We start from the raw sequence: 17102 nt of genomic DNA on the forward strand, positions 1-17102 counted from the left end.
CACATTCAAGTAACATTTAATAACTGTTACGAAATTGGGTTCAGAGTAAAGTCTATATGTTGGTATACAGAAGTAAACAGGAACGGTAGGGAACCATGTAATGAAGCCACATCCAAATCAGAGGGACAGGTTAGACATAAGAACTCTGAGATTGCACTCAAATACCTGCCCACACCCTGGCTGCTGTTTTTGACTGCGGTTTGAGTACAGGGCTGTGGCTTCTCACAGCAGCTATAGAACAAAGTCTAGGTGGAAAAAGAAGAGCTGGTGCCCTAGCACAGCTGCAGCTTCAGAAATGACATCTTGTGGTGCCACTCGATTGAGAAGGAAGGGACAGCGTCGGAGAGGAACTGCTTAGGTGGAGCCCCCCTCACAGAGCTCCCTTTTCAGTCAGTTGGCAGATAAAGCGTAGTGGTATTGGGAACAATCTCTTAGAAGAGTTTTCAGAGGATGTTCATGGCTGAGCATCAGAGAAAAACAGGTGAACTTCCTTGGCCAATACTTTTTGAGTAGAGGGAAAAGTGACCAGACACATCTTCAGCTTTGGTTAAAGTCTTCTTAGAACCCCATAATGGTCCCAGGGAAACACACACTTACAAAATAACCAGACTGGTAGGTCAGCTCTTAGGATAAAGACTGGAGATGACACAAAAAACACCATAAAGAACATTTCAGGACTAAAAGACTATGAAGATATAAATAATATTCTTATGAACTACCCCAAACCTTAAATCCATAGATTAACAAAGTGCACTTCTACTAAATCAAATCCAAGATTACTATGTATCAATTCTGGCAACACATGTATTCTAGGCTAAGCCCCCACATTTGTTCTCCTAAACATATTAAGTCTGAATTTTTAGCCAAAGAATGAGATTCCTTTTATTTGGGTTATAAATTCAATATCTAATATTAAAACACTCAGAAACTAAAATCATAGAGCAAGTCCCTTATTGCAAGAGAGCCCACGGGGCAGCTGGTCAGATTTTGGCAATGGACAAGGTGTTTAAAACACCAAATGCTGGCTAGGTATTGTGGGGCATGCCTGGAATCTTGGCACTTGGAGAGTGAAGCAGATTACTAAAGGTCTGAGGCCACACCTCTGAGCTACATAGTGAGCTCTGGTATCCAAAGCCTAAAAAGTGAAAAACAAAAACAAACAAACAAACCACTCCACCAAGTAACAAGGTCCAGATGTATAAAGTTGTAGTGGGAGAAAAGGCAGGAAAACTGTGTGTAGTGTAAACTGAGACACTAGCAATTCGGGAGCAGGTATCTAGGAAGTTCTAAGTGCCTCAATACAAGCTGAAGAGCAGCTTGACACAACTGGCCTATACCAGTCTTGGTACCAGCACTCTCTGTACACGATCTCAACACATTGTGTACTTGAATAGTTTCCCAAGCTGCAATGAAACAAACAAACAAACAAACAAACAAATCCCTCCAAGATGGAATATGGAGTTCATGACAGGAGTATGTAAAAACCTTGAATATGTAACAAAAATCTCAGTAAAGGTGTCAGATATATGATACACTCCTCTACCCCAAAGTGTCTGATGTTCAGGCCAAAAATGTCCCATTTGACTTTTTTTTTTTTTGCCCCTTTTAAAATTAGGTGCTAAACTTAAAACACAGTTAAAGGCATGAAAAGCCAGAGGGCATGAGCCCTGGCTCAATGAGACATATCAAATATACAGACAGCATCCTGATGTCAAGGACAGAAAGAACTGTCCTGGACAATGAGGGAAAGATGGGTTAAGTTCCCCCAGGGCCACTTGCACACAACAGAACATTAGTCATTAAACAAGGGCAAAGGGCAGGTATCAGGAGAGGGCAATGGAATTGTGGTGCTCCATCATGAGGAACGGGGAATATATACTCATGGATGGGAAATTTTAAGTAGCTATGTTTATTACTTTTTTCCAGCAATCTTGCAAGAGGCAGAAGTGTGACATTGAACTGAGTGACACGAGCATGTAGGTGGGTTGGTGAGGAGCCCATCTCTTGGCACGTGCCGCTGGCTTGTCAGGAGTGGCTGCTTCTACCACTCAGTCATGTTTACTCTTTTGCTTGAAGGAAAAGGGTTTCTTGAGGGAACAAGTTTACCTCCAATAATGACTTATTGGGGTCTAGCTGAGTTACCTGGAAAGAAAGAAAACACATATTCAGAAATCTGGAACAAACACATCAATTTTCAATCTTTTACATATAGGCATGAACACATGCAAAGTATCTTATTTGATCTTAAAATAATTCTGTGTACTGCTGGTGGTGTTGATATGTTCTCTGAGGAAACTGGGCAGAAAGGTCATATTCTGCAGTTTTATTAAGTAGGGGAGTTTAGTACTGCCTTTAAGGTTAAGACTTAGCCACTTCCTGGAGAGGTCCCTTGCCTCTTGTGCTTTGGGGAAAGACACAGGAGGGTCCATCTGGTTAAACTGAGTGATGCATGCCTGAGACCTCTCGTTGGTTAACCTCTCTCTCTCTGCTTGTTGGGACAACAACTAAACCTTTAGAAGGACAAGGGCTAGGTCCTTCCACTAAAATTACAATGAATGGCTATTCTACTGTGATCAGAGATGACTATATCCCAGGGATGATCCCTTGTGAGACATATTGGGGGTATATGTAGTTTGGAAAGATGAGGCAAACACACACACACACACACACACACACACACACACACACAACTGTAAAAGGCAGATGAAATCTTGATACCATGGGCTATGCTACATGAGAGATCTTAATTAGATTTTTGCACTCCCTAAGCCAAGGCAGCAATGGCATGTGAAGGTTTATAAATGTAAGAGAAAGAAACAAAACATTCATTAAAAGGGGTCATAAATTCTGAAAGGCTGAAAAATACTAGGTTAGTTGAGAGGATATAGGATTTGAAAATAGGTAGAGCCTGGTTTAAGTCACAGTGGTGCAGGCTGATTTAAACAGTGGTGCAGCTTTGTGACTTATAGGACTGATGAAGATTAAATGAGAAAGAACATAATTAGCACAGTGTCTAGTATGGTGTAGATCAGTAGACTATGCTGTGTATGAGCAACTGTTAAGGGAGAGATGGATGGTTAGCTGCTTTCTTGCCATACCTGAAGATGCTGTTCTGCTATTTATATGAGCTTTGGGACCTTGGGTAAATAGTATGGGCAGGCAATTTGTCTGCTCAACTCAAGCAACTCATAATGACTCTGGTTTCTTCTTCCAGCTAGAGAAGGGGAGGCCCTGGGGACCAGGGCTGGGTGTCAGAGACAGATAGTAAGCTGATATAGGGGAACATTCTCTATTTAGTGTATCCAGACAGAAACTTACTATGCCCAGGAGGGTCTTTAAGGAGATGTCTCTACCCCTAGGATTCTTTCTGCTTATAAATCTTGCCCTACTATTATCTCTTGGGTACTGGGCAGATGGGCAGGCAAGGTGGAAGGGAGGGCCTAGCCTGCTGTCTGTCTTCCAATGTGCAGGGAGGGGAAGCTGCTGGCAAATGTTTACCTACTTCCCCAATTAACATACAATACTGCACTGGCTTCTGTCAACAAACAGAGCTATGCTGCCTCTGCTTCAGACTGGCATTTTCTGCCCAGCTGCTTCTGCTATTGTTCTTAATTAACATGCCAGAGCTCTTCCGGCATCTTCTACTTTGTTATTTGTGGTTTGTAAATATGATGCTTATTGGGAGAAACCAAAAATTACACTAGTGGCAAAGCTGTGAGAACAGGCAGTAGGATTTGTTAGGAAGCAAACAGGACAGAGGCTGGAGCATCAGGCCGACGTGGCACCTACTAGAGTGGTAGATGTGCAAGATAAGAGATTCATAAACTCTTAGTTAAAATTCTAGATGTCACTGATAAAACAATCAAAAATTTCTTGGACATATATTACAAGCCAGGGACTTCCAATATATTTCTTAAGTCATAAACCAATCACCATGCAAGGTTTCAGAGGTAAGAAACTGAATTTCAATGTAGCTGTCACTTGTTTAAATTAGCCTTTCCCTGCAGGCAGTCTGGGGATGTCATTCTCCAGCTTCACTGAGGCCCTACAGTCAGTGGACTGCTTTGAAATAGGCACAGCTCTGTTTCGACACTTTCTCTCAGGGGGTCCACATGAGGCCACCTTCAACTCCACACTCTAAAGTTCATTTTATTTATGTTTAAGTTTTTTTTTTTTTACTATCTAGTCTTTTATTTTTCTTTCTTTTTAAAAATCCACTTGTTTAGTAAAACAAATTATTATTACAACAGGAGCACAACTGTTGACAACAATAATATCCAATAGTTTATAATCTTTCATCACACATTGAATATATTAACTTATTTAATCTTTACAATAATCCTTGAGCTAAGTACTGTTATTTCCATTTGACAGGCCAGGAAACAGGTTTAGAAAGGCTGAGAATTTGTTCAAGGCCACATAGCTAGTAAGTGGAACTTGTTATGTAGACCAGACTAGCCTCCAACTCCCAACAATCCAACTCCCTCTGCCTCTCAAGTGAGCATGCCGAAAACCATGCTTCAATACTGTAGTTGTCACACTGCTTACCCAGAGGAGTACCTGAACTCAGCAATACTTTTGGGCCAGTGTTAATGAGGATATAGATAACATGATACAGAAGTATACACTGTAAAACATACAAAGTCTTTTTTCTTTTTCATATCATTTGATCTAAATGCTAGTCTTGTAACTACTGTTATCCCTAGTTTACAATTAAAAACCATAAGATTAAGAGATTAAATGAAAGTGAAAAATAAAATTAAAGTAAAACAAAAATAGATTAAATGAGCCCTACTGTTACTGAATTAATTAAAAAAAAATAAAAATAGCCTTTTGGGCCGAGCAGTGGTGGTGCACGCCTTTAATCCTAGCACTTGGGAGGCCGAGGCAGGTGGATTTCTGAGTTCGAAGCCAGTCTGGTCTACAGAGTGAGTTCCAGGACAGCCAGGGATACACAGAGAAACCCTGTCTCGAAAAACAAAAACAAAAACAAAAACAACAACAACAACAAAACCAAAAACCAAAACAAATAGCCCTTTGGTATTCTATTGCCCAGTAGTGTGACTATAGTTAACAATAGTATATTATATAGTTCTAATATCCAGAAGAGATTTTTTTTTCATATTTTGGCTTTTTAAAAATATTGTTTTTATCAGTTCTTTGAGAACTTTATGCAATGTATTTTAATCATAGCAATCCCCTTCTTTAGCTTTTCCCAAATGCTTACCACTTCCCTACCCATCCTGCATCATGTGCATGTGCTCCCTGTTCCCCTTCAACTCACCAAGTCCAGTCAGTATTGGCTGACTATTCCTGCATGGGGCCTGCCCTGTATTGTGGTCCATATATCAGGTGTCAAACCATTAAAGAAAACTGGCCTTCCCTTTCCCAGCAATAATTAAATGCCAGTAGTCAGCTCGGGGACTTCGAGTCCATCTCCCCTCCTCTACACTGGGATTCTGGCTGGCTTGACTTTGCCCAGGTCTTGTGCACGCTGTCACAACTGGTATTCATATATGCACCTGCACTGTTGTGTCCAGAAAGCACTGATGTTTTGGAGTCACCCAACATCTCCAGCTTTTATAATCTTTATCCTCCATCTTCCTCATGATCCATGAGCCTTGAGGGGACTGTCAAGTCATCTGTAGCTCTACTGCATCAGTGGGCGTATCTTGCCAGGCGGGTGTCATTGCAGACTGCAGGGTTTACTGCTAGGTAAGACTGAAGACCACCTTCTTCTTCCAGTAGAGTCATAGCATTTACCAGCACTATGAAAGTCACTAATAGGGATGAAGCTTCCAGTTGAGGACCAGCTGGATTTCTCCATATTCTGTGACTCGAGTACGTGATACAGAATTTTTTCTTTTTAAAATCTCATTACAAAGAAATGTTAACTTGATGGGGTGATGGATGTACTAAGTATTCTATTTTGATTATTACATGATGTTTAATTTACATATATCAAAAAATTACACTGCATTTTATAATTTGTAAATGAGGAGACACTTAGGGAATGCAGGATACCAAGCTTCTCCCCAGCAGCTAGCTAGGGGCCGTATTGTGAAAACACTCTGCAGTGCTCTTGGCCTCATTCGAAGAGCATGAAGCATGTAAGGGGAGCTCTCTTGGTAAGGAGGAAAGTAAGTCTGTGTTTCCTAATGAACAGCAGAGGACCAGAGAACTGTGTGTGGAGACAGGGTACAAGGACGTGGTGCTGCTGTTGCTGTAGAGGCAGAGATGTGCTGTGCTGGGCCTGTGTTTCTCAAGTATGACAAGTAGAAGGCAAGGCAGTGTGCTTGGTGAGGCTCCAGTACAGAGAGCCAGGATGGTGAGGCCAAGATCATGGGAAGCAGAACTCTTTCGAGAAGCAGCAGGTATTAACATGGCTAATAATGGTCGCAGCTTTTCTTCTTCCTCCTTCAGGTATTATTTAGCTTCTGTTCTCAGTCATCATCACAGCAGCAAGCATCACTTAGTTGGTATCTCCTGTGAGTTGGGTCCATACACCTGCACTCTAGATTTATATGTAGTCTCTTAACTAGTCCTCAAGATGGCTTTGTGAAATTAGTACTAGTTCCATCTTGTAGATAAGGTCACCAAGGCTACCTCGTCCACAGTTGTAGAGACTAAAGTTTTAAAATCAGGTTTGGCAAACCAACTTATGAACAGACTGACTTGGGAGGAAAGAGGGAAATCTGTTGCACTTAGAGACATCCAAATACAGGCATATTTACAGATGATGGTAAGAACTAACATTTTCTGAATGTTTACTTCAAACCAGGCAATCAATGACATATGCTGCATTTATAAAACTAATTTTTATAATAGTCCTCCAATGTTGGCAGAATGATTATCCTTATTTTATGAGGAAATTAAGTTACAGAGCAGATTGTCTAAAGTATCAAAGCTATTAAAGGCAGATTGTGAATCAAGGGAATTTAACTTTGGAATCTACTGAGTTACTAGATCATATGGGTAGAGATAACTGTACCTACATGAAGAAAGAAGTTCAAAGAGATGACCCCAGATTTTCTTTTAAATTAAGCTTCCAGGATACAAGATCTTCACTTTAAGAATGGCAAAGAGACAAAGGTCATTCAAAAAAAAGTCCTGAAATGTTTATAAAATACGAATACAAAAACCCAATCTGAGTTTTGTCTTTTGCCATTTACCTGGGACTTTACTGAATTATTGACTCTCTAAATCAACAGAGAATGAACACTTTGGGATTCCTTGTGGGAGGAGGGGTGTTCTCAAATAAGAGGTACAGTTTGACTTTATAGTTAGCAGAAGGATGTCAACCATCCTGATATTTTCTTTACTGAACCTGGGAAACCTGAATGGGTATATTCTCTCATTCAAACAGCATTTTTAGCAAACCGACTCTGTAAAACGTTTATGTTAGCACAGATGAGACATGTTCTCTGCCAAACAGAGCTTTTCTTTGCTATATCAATTTTCTCAGCAATTTGAAATGTTATATTCATTTCCCCCTATGAACTCCCTAGGCTTCATTCAGTTCCTGTTATAAAGTTAATACTGTGTTGTGATAATGTAAACTAATGTGACAGAGTTTCATCTTGCTACACTGAAAATCTCAGAATGTTATGCTGAGAAAATGCCTTAACTATCCAACATTCCAGACCTTCATTTCACAGGTGGGCAACTTGAGACTCAGAAGTCAAGTGACTTAGGTGAAATGGATGAGTAAGAGCATCACTGTTATGTTATTTTAGGGTTTCCAACATTTGTATGGGAGCCCTTTTTCTTTTCTTTTCTTTTTTTGAGATAGGGTCTCATCCTATGTTGCTCTTTACTTGGCATTTTCTAATTGCCACACATTATGCTAATTATCTCCATATTATCTAATCAAGTGATTATCATAATTAAGTACCCCTCTTATTCTATTTTATGGACAGGGTAAAAATTGGTATTTTTATTAATGTTAAAGTGTCCTTAAAAACTGGCATCTTGTTAGGGATGCCTTGGTGACCTTTCCTGGCCTTGGTGATCCTAGTGGCTTTGGTCACTATTAAGTGACAATGTTAATGGGAAAGCCCAGAGGTAAGAGAGGGGATCCTAACACGGGTAAGGTAAGAGGAGATGTTCTTTAGTCTAAAAACAGGAGAAAATCAAAGTATGCAGACCAACCATAAACAAACAAACAAACAAACAAGACCTCCTAAAACAAAACAAAATCCCAATACCAAAGGATAGTCAGGTCTCTCCCTGAGATTAAGTTCTCATGGAAGTTCTGCTTTACAGAAGAGTAGTTTATAAGCTTGTGGTCCACAGAAGCATAAACAATATAGGCAAGTTCACAGATGAAGACTCTGTTGTAGGTTTAGATTTTTTTAAAACCTACTTTAATAAGGTTCTCAAATGCTTCAATCTCCCTTCTAGCCCACTATCCAAAGGCAGGAGAGAAAAGACAGCAAATAGGACACGGGGATGTGGACCTGTTTAAAAGTAGTTCCTTGGGCTGATTCCAATCTCTGTTTGTCCAGATACCAGCAGCCCAGTTCACTAAGATCAAGACAGCAAACCAGTTAGCAGCAATGGAACATCTAACAAAAAACTACCAGTACTCTGCCACCAAATTGGCACAAGTCAGAGCAATGACCAGGACCAGGCAAAATGCCAAGAGAAATTCTCTCCTGTACCTCTCTCAATAAAAATGAAGATGAGCAAAGAGACCAAAGAAATGTGAGTATGTAGTGGTTTGAAAGAGGTAGGCAAACACTGATCTAGGGGACAAGCTGCTCTTTAGAAGCCAATACCACACCAGACAGCCAGGTCTTCATAACAGGTCTCTAGGATGTCTCTGATTAGACTGGATCACAACACTAATTAATGACTATGGCACTGAGAAACAGGGAAAAGATACCTGCATACTGGTTAGGTTTAGAACTGTGAACTTAAAAGCCTTCTGAGAAATCCTAATCATTGTTTGCCCCAGAATCTCACTATTAGGCACAGATTAAGAACAAGTTGATTTTGCACAAGTCATAATCTCTTGAGAAGGAGACACACATTTCTTATCTGCAAGATGGTAACATCATTGTTCAACACCCCAGAGGTCTTTCAGTACACCATGTCCCTCTGGGTCCCTCTTCCACATTTCTATATGGAAGAGAGTTGCACAAAACCATTGCACAAAACCTCCCATACTGTCACTCTTATAGCTCTTCAACAATTTCTTATTAAAACAGGGCAATCCTTTTCTGCTCAGCCTTTCATTCCCCCCGTTTGTAAATGGATGTTGGTGTTTCTGACAAGATTCTTTGGGGCCTTTAATGGTAGGCATAGTTAGGAAGGCAGTTTGGAGATAGAATATAAATTTCTAGGTAGCATAAACTTCAGAAAAATACTTTCCCCCTGGCTATATAGAGGTCATTTAGTGGTATGCTCAATGTGTCTTCAACAGCAGAGTGGCTAGGGAGAGACTGAGCATTCTGCATGCATTTTAATACCCAAGTAGGGCCATGCAAGCCAGTGTGTTCTTAGTTCTGCACACAAGCACCACTCAAGAGCTGGAGCTTTGAACAGGAGTTAAAAGAGTTGAGTCCCTAACGACATACAAAAGACTTGCTGGTGAGATTTATTCTGATGTATTTACTTATCCAATTACCAAAACAGCAGGAGATCATTAAAATTTCTAGTTACCAGATGCAGCACGTTCAATATCTTAAATGTTACCAAGGCTTTCTCTGAGCTATTTTGATATTACACTTCATCTGCCCAAAAGCTTATGAAACTGGAAGGCAAGAACCATGAATAGTGCAGGAACATCCTTTGAAGGCTTGTCCAGGAGGTCTGTAGAAAACTAGACCTCCTAAATTCCTGGACTTAAAGAAAAGTACTATGATGAGAAATGAAAATATTTGGGAAGAGACTCTGCCAAGTCTTTCTTATCTCTGAGCTTCTGTCTTGTTAAGTTAAGGATGCTGACGTTGTCCTACTTTATACAACAGCTACGAGTACCATCGTAGTTTGCTTTCCCTTGAACGTCACACAAATGTCTTGTATAGAAGACAGAGCAACTTAAGGTACCTTTGTGCATTATATGCTGTTAATAAAGTAGCATGCAGAGTAGGTACCAAACTATCAGAATGCAGAATATTATGGAGTGCTGAAAAATAGAAAGCAAGATCACATCAACATATCAGAGTATATAGCAATGAGATACATTAATAAATGACATGTAGACCTATGCTTTTTGAAAGGGGTGATGGTATCTTGGTCCTACCATCTTTTATGATTCCGATCTTCAAATATTATTACCTCCCAATCTTATGCTCCAGCCAACTAGAGTTGTTTGCTACTGACCAAATATTCATTGGTTTTCCTTTCTGGAATCTTGGGCTATGTTGTTTCCTCTACCTAGATTATCTTTCCTGTCTAGTTTCAAACATTCTAACCTATATATCCCTCATGACCAACTTAAACGGCACCTCCTCTACAGAACCAGGCCTGCAACAGAGCCTAAATCCCCCTTTTCTCTTTCTGGAACAGAGCTAATTACACCAGTTTCCAGTCTTATTGGTTAGGCCATAGGTTAGTGACACAGCAACCACATACATTCATTGTTGTTTATTTCATTATCTACTCCTTTGCTTTGCATGTGACCAGGCCACATTTGCAGAGCCAATACCTGTCTTTTACATGTAGGTTCTTCAAATAAGGTTGATGCCAAAGTCAGCTGGCAGATGCAAGGTTAGGGCTTGTTTTAGAATGTAGGTACTGGTAATACTAACACTGCTCTTTGTTCAAATAGCACTAGACACTTCAATGTGGTGAGGAATTCTGAAGGATGCAGCTCAGAGGATCTGTTTCACAGTGAGTTATGTTACGGCTTTCAGGCCATTTTACAATTGTTTATGAGTCTGTCTCCAGTTAAGCTGATTTCTGAGGGCATATATGGAATCTTAGTGGCTCTCTCTATTCCCAGGGTCTAATTTACTGTTAGAAACTGTATCCGTTCCAGAAATGTTTGTTGAAAGACTGGTGGGTGAAGTTTCTCCACTCTTCTCCAGGGCTTCACCAATCCAAAGAAATGGAATCTGCTGGAGCTGCATCCCTATACCTACTTCCACTCACCTCACCCCCTCAGCAGGCAGAGCTGTTGGGATGCAACTGGGAGCACTGGGAGTTGACTCCATCAGGGCCCTTTGCACTGGATGCTCTGCTCTAGCCTCAGCCAGTGTCCAGACACAGGAGCTAATAAGAAGTCTGTATTAGTTGCCCTTTTAAGAAGGGACAGCTTTTCCTCGTCTCTGTTTAAACTGTTGGAATTGGCTAATTAGGAGGATTTTAAAAATCTTAACACTCTAAACAGAGAAAACTGGTTCTGAATTATTAAGCAACATTTTCAATGCATTTGAATAACCTTAAATGACTTAGCTGCTACCTGATCCTAAGCTCTGGCTCAGATAAATAAATGTGAAATACTGTCAAAGCCTCAGACTATAAGAACCTCCAGCTATAGTAAATAGAAGCTTAAGTCTCCATAGACTGTCAGGGAGGAAAATATTCTCATATAAAGGGAGAGAAGATGATCTTAAAGCTGGGAAGACCAGGAAGCCAGTGGTTTTGTTATACTTCTCAGAAGATGGCTGCTAATGGACTAAGTATTAATATCTAGTTTTTAAAAAAATCTGTTTAACCTGTTTAATTATAGAGCCATACAGTATCAGAGTCTAAAGAAGATTTAAAAAGAACATATTTAAATCTATATTTCAGAGGAGGAAAATATGACCCAGAAAAGTTCATTAGCTTGCTTGAGATCACACAAGTGGCTGGAAGAATAAACATTTCATCTTGAGATACCTGCTCCCAGCTTAGTCCCCTTTCCCAAAGCACATACTCAGATGCCCTGCCAGAGTGTCAGAATCAGAGGCTGACAACTGCTGTTAAAAGATACTTGAAAGCTTTCACTAGATGGGTCACTTCAGGCATTTGAGCTCCAAATACACCATGAGTTTTCTCTACAGGCCTGAGATTTCTACTTTCATGGTTATACATCAAGTGGGTGAAGGGAGAGAGAGAAAGAACTAGGAATAAATGAGGGTGGATATTACTATATTATAGTTCCCAACTAATCTTACCTCAAGCCATGAGGGCATCATGAGTTCACACATTTGTCTGGTTATATGAGAAATACAAAACCAAACAATAAGAATAGAAGTGCAAATGTGTATAAGCACTGTATTTTTCTTATCTATTAACTAAACAAGTGTTTCTTTAGCGTTTATGATCCTTTTTTTGTTTTGTTTTTCAAGACAGAGTTTCTTTGTAACACTGGCTGTCTTGGAACTCACTTTGTAGACCAGGCTGGCCTCAAACTCACATAGATCCACTTACCTCTGTTTCCCAAGTGCTAGGATTAAAGGTTTGTACCATCACCACCTGGCTTAGTGTATATGACATTTAAGAAACCTGGTAGACACTGGAATATAGCAGTAAACAATGTATCTACCTTTAAGCAATGTCTAGAGCAACACTTAGTCAAGAAAAAGACCACTGCAGTTCAAAGCTCATCACAGCTCAATGGTAAGGGCTACAATAGAAAGAAGGTCCTGAGAAAATATAAGAAAGATGAATGCTTCTCTCCTAGAGAGTCACCGTATTTATCTCCTTTGTTCTAGTTTAATATCTACAGCCATTTGTTACAATCTAATTATCCATTCTTCTTAGATACTTGTATACACTAAACCAGTTTACATGTTCACTACATGTCATATACCTTGTTAGAGAATAATGGTCAATTAGATATAATTCCAAGTAACTTCAACCTTGATATGTATCTTTTTTTTATTTGTTTAAAAATTCACACCTTCAGTTTGTAATTGTAAGCTTGAGATAATCATTTCTGCCTTTAGTGTCTTAGTTCTAGGCTTTCTCTGTGTCTTAGTCTCTGAACTAGAAAAGCCTTTTGTACCTCTCCACAGTCTAAAAGGCATTCATGAAGTTCTGCTCACACAAGGCCTCACAGAAGGCATGTAAAAGGATCTGTTCATACAAGGCCTCACAGAAGTCATATATGAAGGACTACTAACATAAAACCTTATAGAAGGCATGTATGAAGGTCATACAAAGCCTCACAAAAGGCCAACTATAAAAGTGAAATAAACTTGGAAAGAGCAAGATGACATTCAGGCCTGAGACTCAGTCATTAAACCCCAGATGTGAGGTCCAGATGTGGGGTGAGGTGCTGGATGTGGCCTAGATAAAGTGCTCTGAGGCTGGGGCTAGAGCTGCAATGAGGCCAGAGGATTTGGTCATGTTAGGTACATGTGCTAATGCACTCTGGAACTGTAGTGCTGAATTTGAAAATTATAGTGAGTTATCTAGAAAAGGCTAATCTGAGCATATATATGTTGGCAGTTGTTTGTGTTTACAGTGGTGTTATTATACATACTTTAAGTGAGTAAAGCATGTCTGCAGAGACACCGGTAATATTGAGCAAAGAACTGGTGATTTTTTATTTATGGCTCAAGAGTCAGACTGAATTATACGTACAGCCTTCAAATTTTATTTATTTCTGATAACAGCAATTTTGAATGCTACACTGCTTCACAAACACCTTTCAAAATTAAGTTCTGAGGCAGAGTAAACAATTTGGAAAGGTTTAAATACATCAACTTACTTATACATAATCCGTAATAGTCACTCCACTTAATGTTCAGCATAGTATGAGGAGATAATGTAGATTTGAGAATCAAATACAGGTATTAGTGTTGTGCAACCTAGAGAACTTTTAGCTCTCTAGGCTTCTATGTCTTTGTCTATAAAATAAAGGCAACACCTTTTAGATAACTAACAGATTTGAAGGTCCTAGTATGTAACAGGCTCACGGGACATAGTTATTGGTTATCATTCTCCATCATTCCAAGTCTCCATATTTTAAACAAGCCTGGAGTGACAAAGGCAGCCTTGCTATGGCTTGGCTTTCCTAAAAGAGTTATCTTTACCTTATATACCTTCAAGACCCCTTTGTAGTCTTTGGTTGGTCAGAAGCATGAATTGAGTTTTTTTGTTTGTTTGTTTGTTTGTTTCCACTTTACACACCACTGACTCCTTCCCTCAATGGTTCTGTGGGTTGTTAAGATCCTTTCTCCCTGTCAGCTTCACAAAGGCAGTGCAGGTACAGTGAGCATTTCTTATGTGTTAGTCTGTAAAACAAAATTCTGCTTTGCTTTCCCAACAGTCATGTGACCTAGATATTTCATTACCATTACTTTACAGATGAGGAAAGTGAGCTACATGGAACCAAATCAATTTATCCAAGATGAAAAAATGAAGAAATAGTGTGTGTTTTGAGCAGGCACTCTAGTCCTGCAATCACTACCAACACGGTCTCTTTGGCTTCATCAAAGAAGCCAAAAGACAGGGGTACCTCTGGTGCTAGTCTAGCCCCACATCGACTTCCTGCACCTCAGACTCAGCACATCTGAAGTGAGCTTGTCTTCCATATATCCCATGAGCTCTCCTGAGGTAGGACTATTTTTCTTTTCTAGCCATTCATACTGACAGCCTCAGAATCACCCTGACAACTGCTTCTTTCCATCCTCCTCTTGATGTGACAAAAAGCCACCCATTCACATTATCTTCCTCTTGACCCTGCTGTACTCTCCCACTTCCACTGTCTTGTCTAATACATAAGAGAAGGTTAAGGATCCATTGCTTGATGAAAAAGTGACCAGGAGTGCTGGGATATATCTCAGTGGTAGAGCACCTGCCCAGTGTGCTTGAGGCCCTAAATTCAATCTCCAGTATCACAAGAAAAAACAAGAAAAAGGAAGAAAAAGGAGAAGGAGAAGAAGAAAGAAGAGGAAGAAGGAGGAGAAGAGGAAGAAAGGGAAGAGGTAGAGGAGGCAAAGGAAAAAGAGGAAGAGGAGGAAAGGAGGAGGAAGAGGAAGAAGAGGAAGAAGAGAAGGAGGAAGAGGAGAAGAAGAAGAGGAGGAGGAGGAGGAGGAAGAAGAAGAGAAGAAGAAGAGGAGGAGGAAAAGAAGAGGAGGAGGAGAAGGAGGAGGAGGAGGAGGAAGAAGAAGAAGAGGAGGAGGTAGTGACTAGAGGCTTATAGAAAGGTAATTTCCCCTTGTAAAACATGCTATAAAAAAGCATTTCATGTTCAAAAAAAATTAAATAAAAAAAAAGAAGGAAAAAAAAAGAAAGGTAATTTCATATTCCACTAGGTGTAATGACTGAGTGTTTACTAACTCAGGGAGTCACTGTTCTCTGGTAGGCCAGTGTAAGCTCTGTGCTGGACATGTGGCCATAAACACAGCTCATACAGCTGAGCAGTGATGGTGCACACCTTTAATCCCTTCACTCGGGAGGCAGAGGCAGGTGAATCTCTGAGTCAGAGGCCAGCAGAGTGAGTTCTAACAGTAAAAGCAAGTTTAGACACAGTAGTGCCTAAAAGACTCAGACAATAGTAAAAATATCTGCAAAGAAAAAAGTTTGGCATGTTGACAGGGAAAATACCATAAAGCGGTCTTCTAGGAAATGTTTCCAACCATGAGAAACCCACTGGATTGGTAAATCAGATGACATATCAAATCTAGACACCAGTACTTGAACACTGCTTCTGGTCCTTTGTTATTATGTACGTAAAGCACATTTTGGTACTTTTTATTTGAAAGCTGGTCATTTTAAACTAGTTAATATTGGACAAAAAATCTTTGTCCAAGTAAGGGAGAATGCCAGTTACCATGCTCAGACTCTTCCTTTGTGTTAACTGCTATGCACATGCATGTATGAAGAAACTTTATGTACATCTTCAATTTGTGCAATGCTCTGAAGAAGCTAAAGCTTCTCTCATCTTACCATCTAACCATTCCCTCAGTGAAGAAATGATCCCAAATTTAAGGCCAGGAACATTTGATTCCAAGGCCTTGATTGATTCTACAATATCAGAAGAACATATAAAAATATACGCATGGTTGCAAGCACTCGTTGTCACAGCAAGTGGTGGTTCAAAGAGAGGAGGATACCTGGAGTGCTTGTGGGCTAGACAGCTTAGACTTAATGTCAAGGCTTAGAGAGAGACCCTGCCTTAAAAAATAAGGTGGGGAAAAACAAGCGGATGATACTGAGATGGCTTCGTGGGTAAAGGTGCTTTTGGACAAGTCTTATGACTCAGTTTATCTCTAGAACCTACATGGTGGAGGGAGAGAACCAACCCCTGAAAACTGTCACCTGTTGTCCACATGGGTTTATGTATATAACCTATGTATGCTGATATACAAATAAGGAAAAATAAACACCAGTTATTCCCCCTTCATTTTAGAGAGCTAACTGGAAGGAAGTGTTCTTTGTCTACAATAAAGAAAAGTAACTGCAGTCTCAAGGACAGCTGCTGAGGTTCCAGATAGATAATTAAGGAGTAGAGTAAATGTGCACTACATATACTGTTTACCTCACAGGCCTATTTCTTATGCTTCCTTTCGACTGCCTTAAAAAGTCTTAAAAAGAGTTACTTGGTGTTTCTTAGTATTATGGCACTATTTTCAAACTTTGCTACAGGTCTAAGTTATACTAAGTTGTAGTAAAATCAAATGCTTGCAAGTTTGCCTGCTGAGAATCCCCCTATACATCCAGCAGTGAACTTCAGAAGTGAATCTGGGATGTATTTTAAAAAAGAACACTGCAGCTAGAGAGATGCTCCAGAGGTTAGGACCCAGATTTGGTATCTAGCACCCAGGAAGTGGCTTACAACTATCTGTAACTCCTGGAGATCTAAAAACCCTCTTTGGCCTCTTTTTGCACAAGGCACATACATACATATACATACATAGACAAACATTCAAACACATAAAATAAACAGATTAAAAACCAAAAGAATAAAACTTGCATGTGTTGAGAAGGGTTAACATATCACTTACAAGGTTAGCCCTCGGTGGCTTTGTTCATTTGCTGAAGTTGTGAACCCGAGAATGGTAATATGCTGAAGTCTGAGAGCTTCTCAAGGACAACACTGACCCACAGATGATTCTCAAATACAGTTGGTGTCAGAAATGAGTCAACAGACTAATCCTAAGTGAAAATAGTGAAAGCATTGTTTTTGGAAGGAGAGACTGAAGAGGGAGGGTATGAGA

General features: G+C 39.9%; 1 protein-coding gene across 1 annotated transcript in view; it reads right to left on the reverse strand.

Annotated features, from left to right (window-relative positions):
* Faf1 (Fas associated factor 1) overlaps positions 1–17102 on the reverse strand; it is a 300812-nt gene continuing 283710 nt past the window's right edge. The window contains exon 19 of the mRNA XM_028787832.1: positions 1–2142. Coding sequence (XP_028643665.1) covers positions 2059–2142 — 84 coding nt within the window. The 3' untranslated portion in view covers positions 1–2058. The remainder of the gene's footprint in view (positions 2143–17102) is intronic.

This window comes from Grammomys surdaster, unplaced genomic scaffold (assembly GCF_004785775.1).
Source record: "Grammomys surdaster isolate TR1022 unplaced genomic scaffold, NIH_TR_1.0 100, whole genome shotgun sequence".
Lineage (NCBI taxonomy): Eukaryota > Metazoa > Chordata > Mammalia > Rodentia > Muridae > Grammomys > Grammomys surdaster.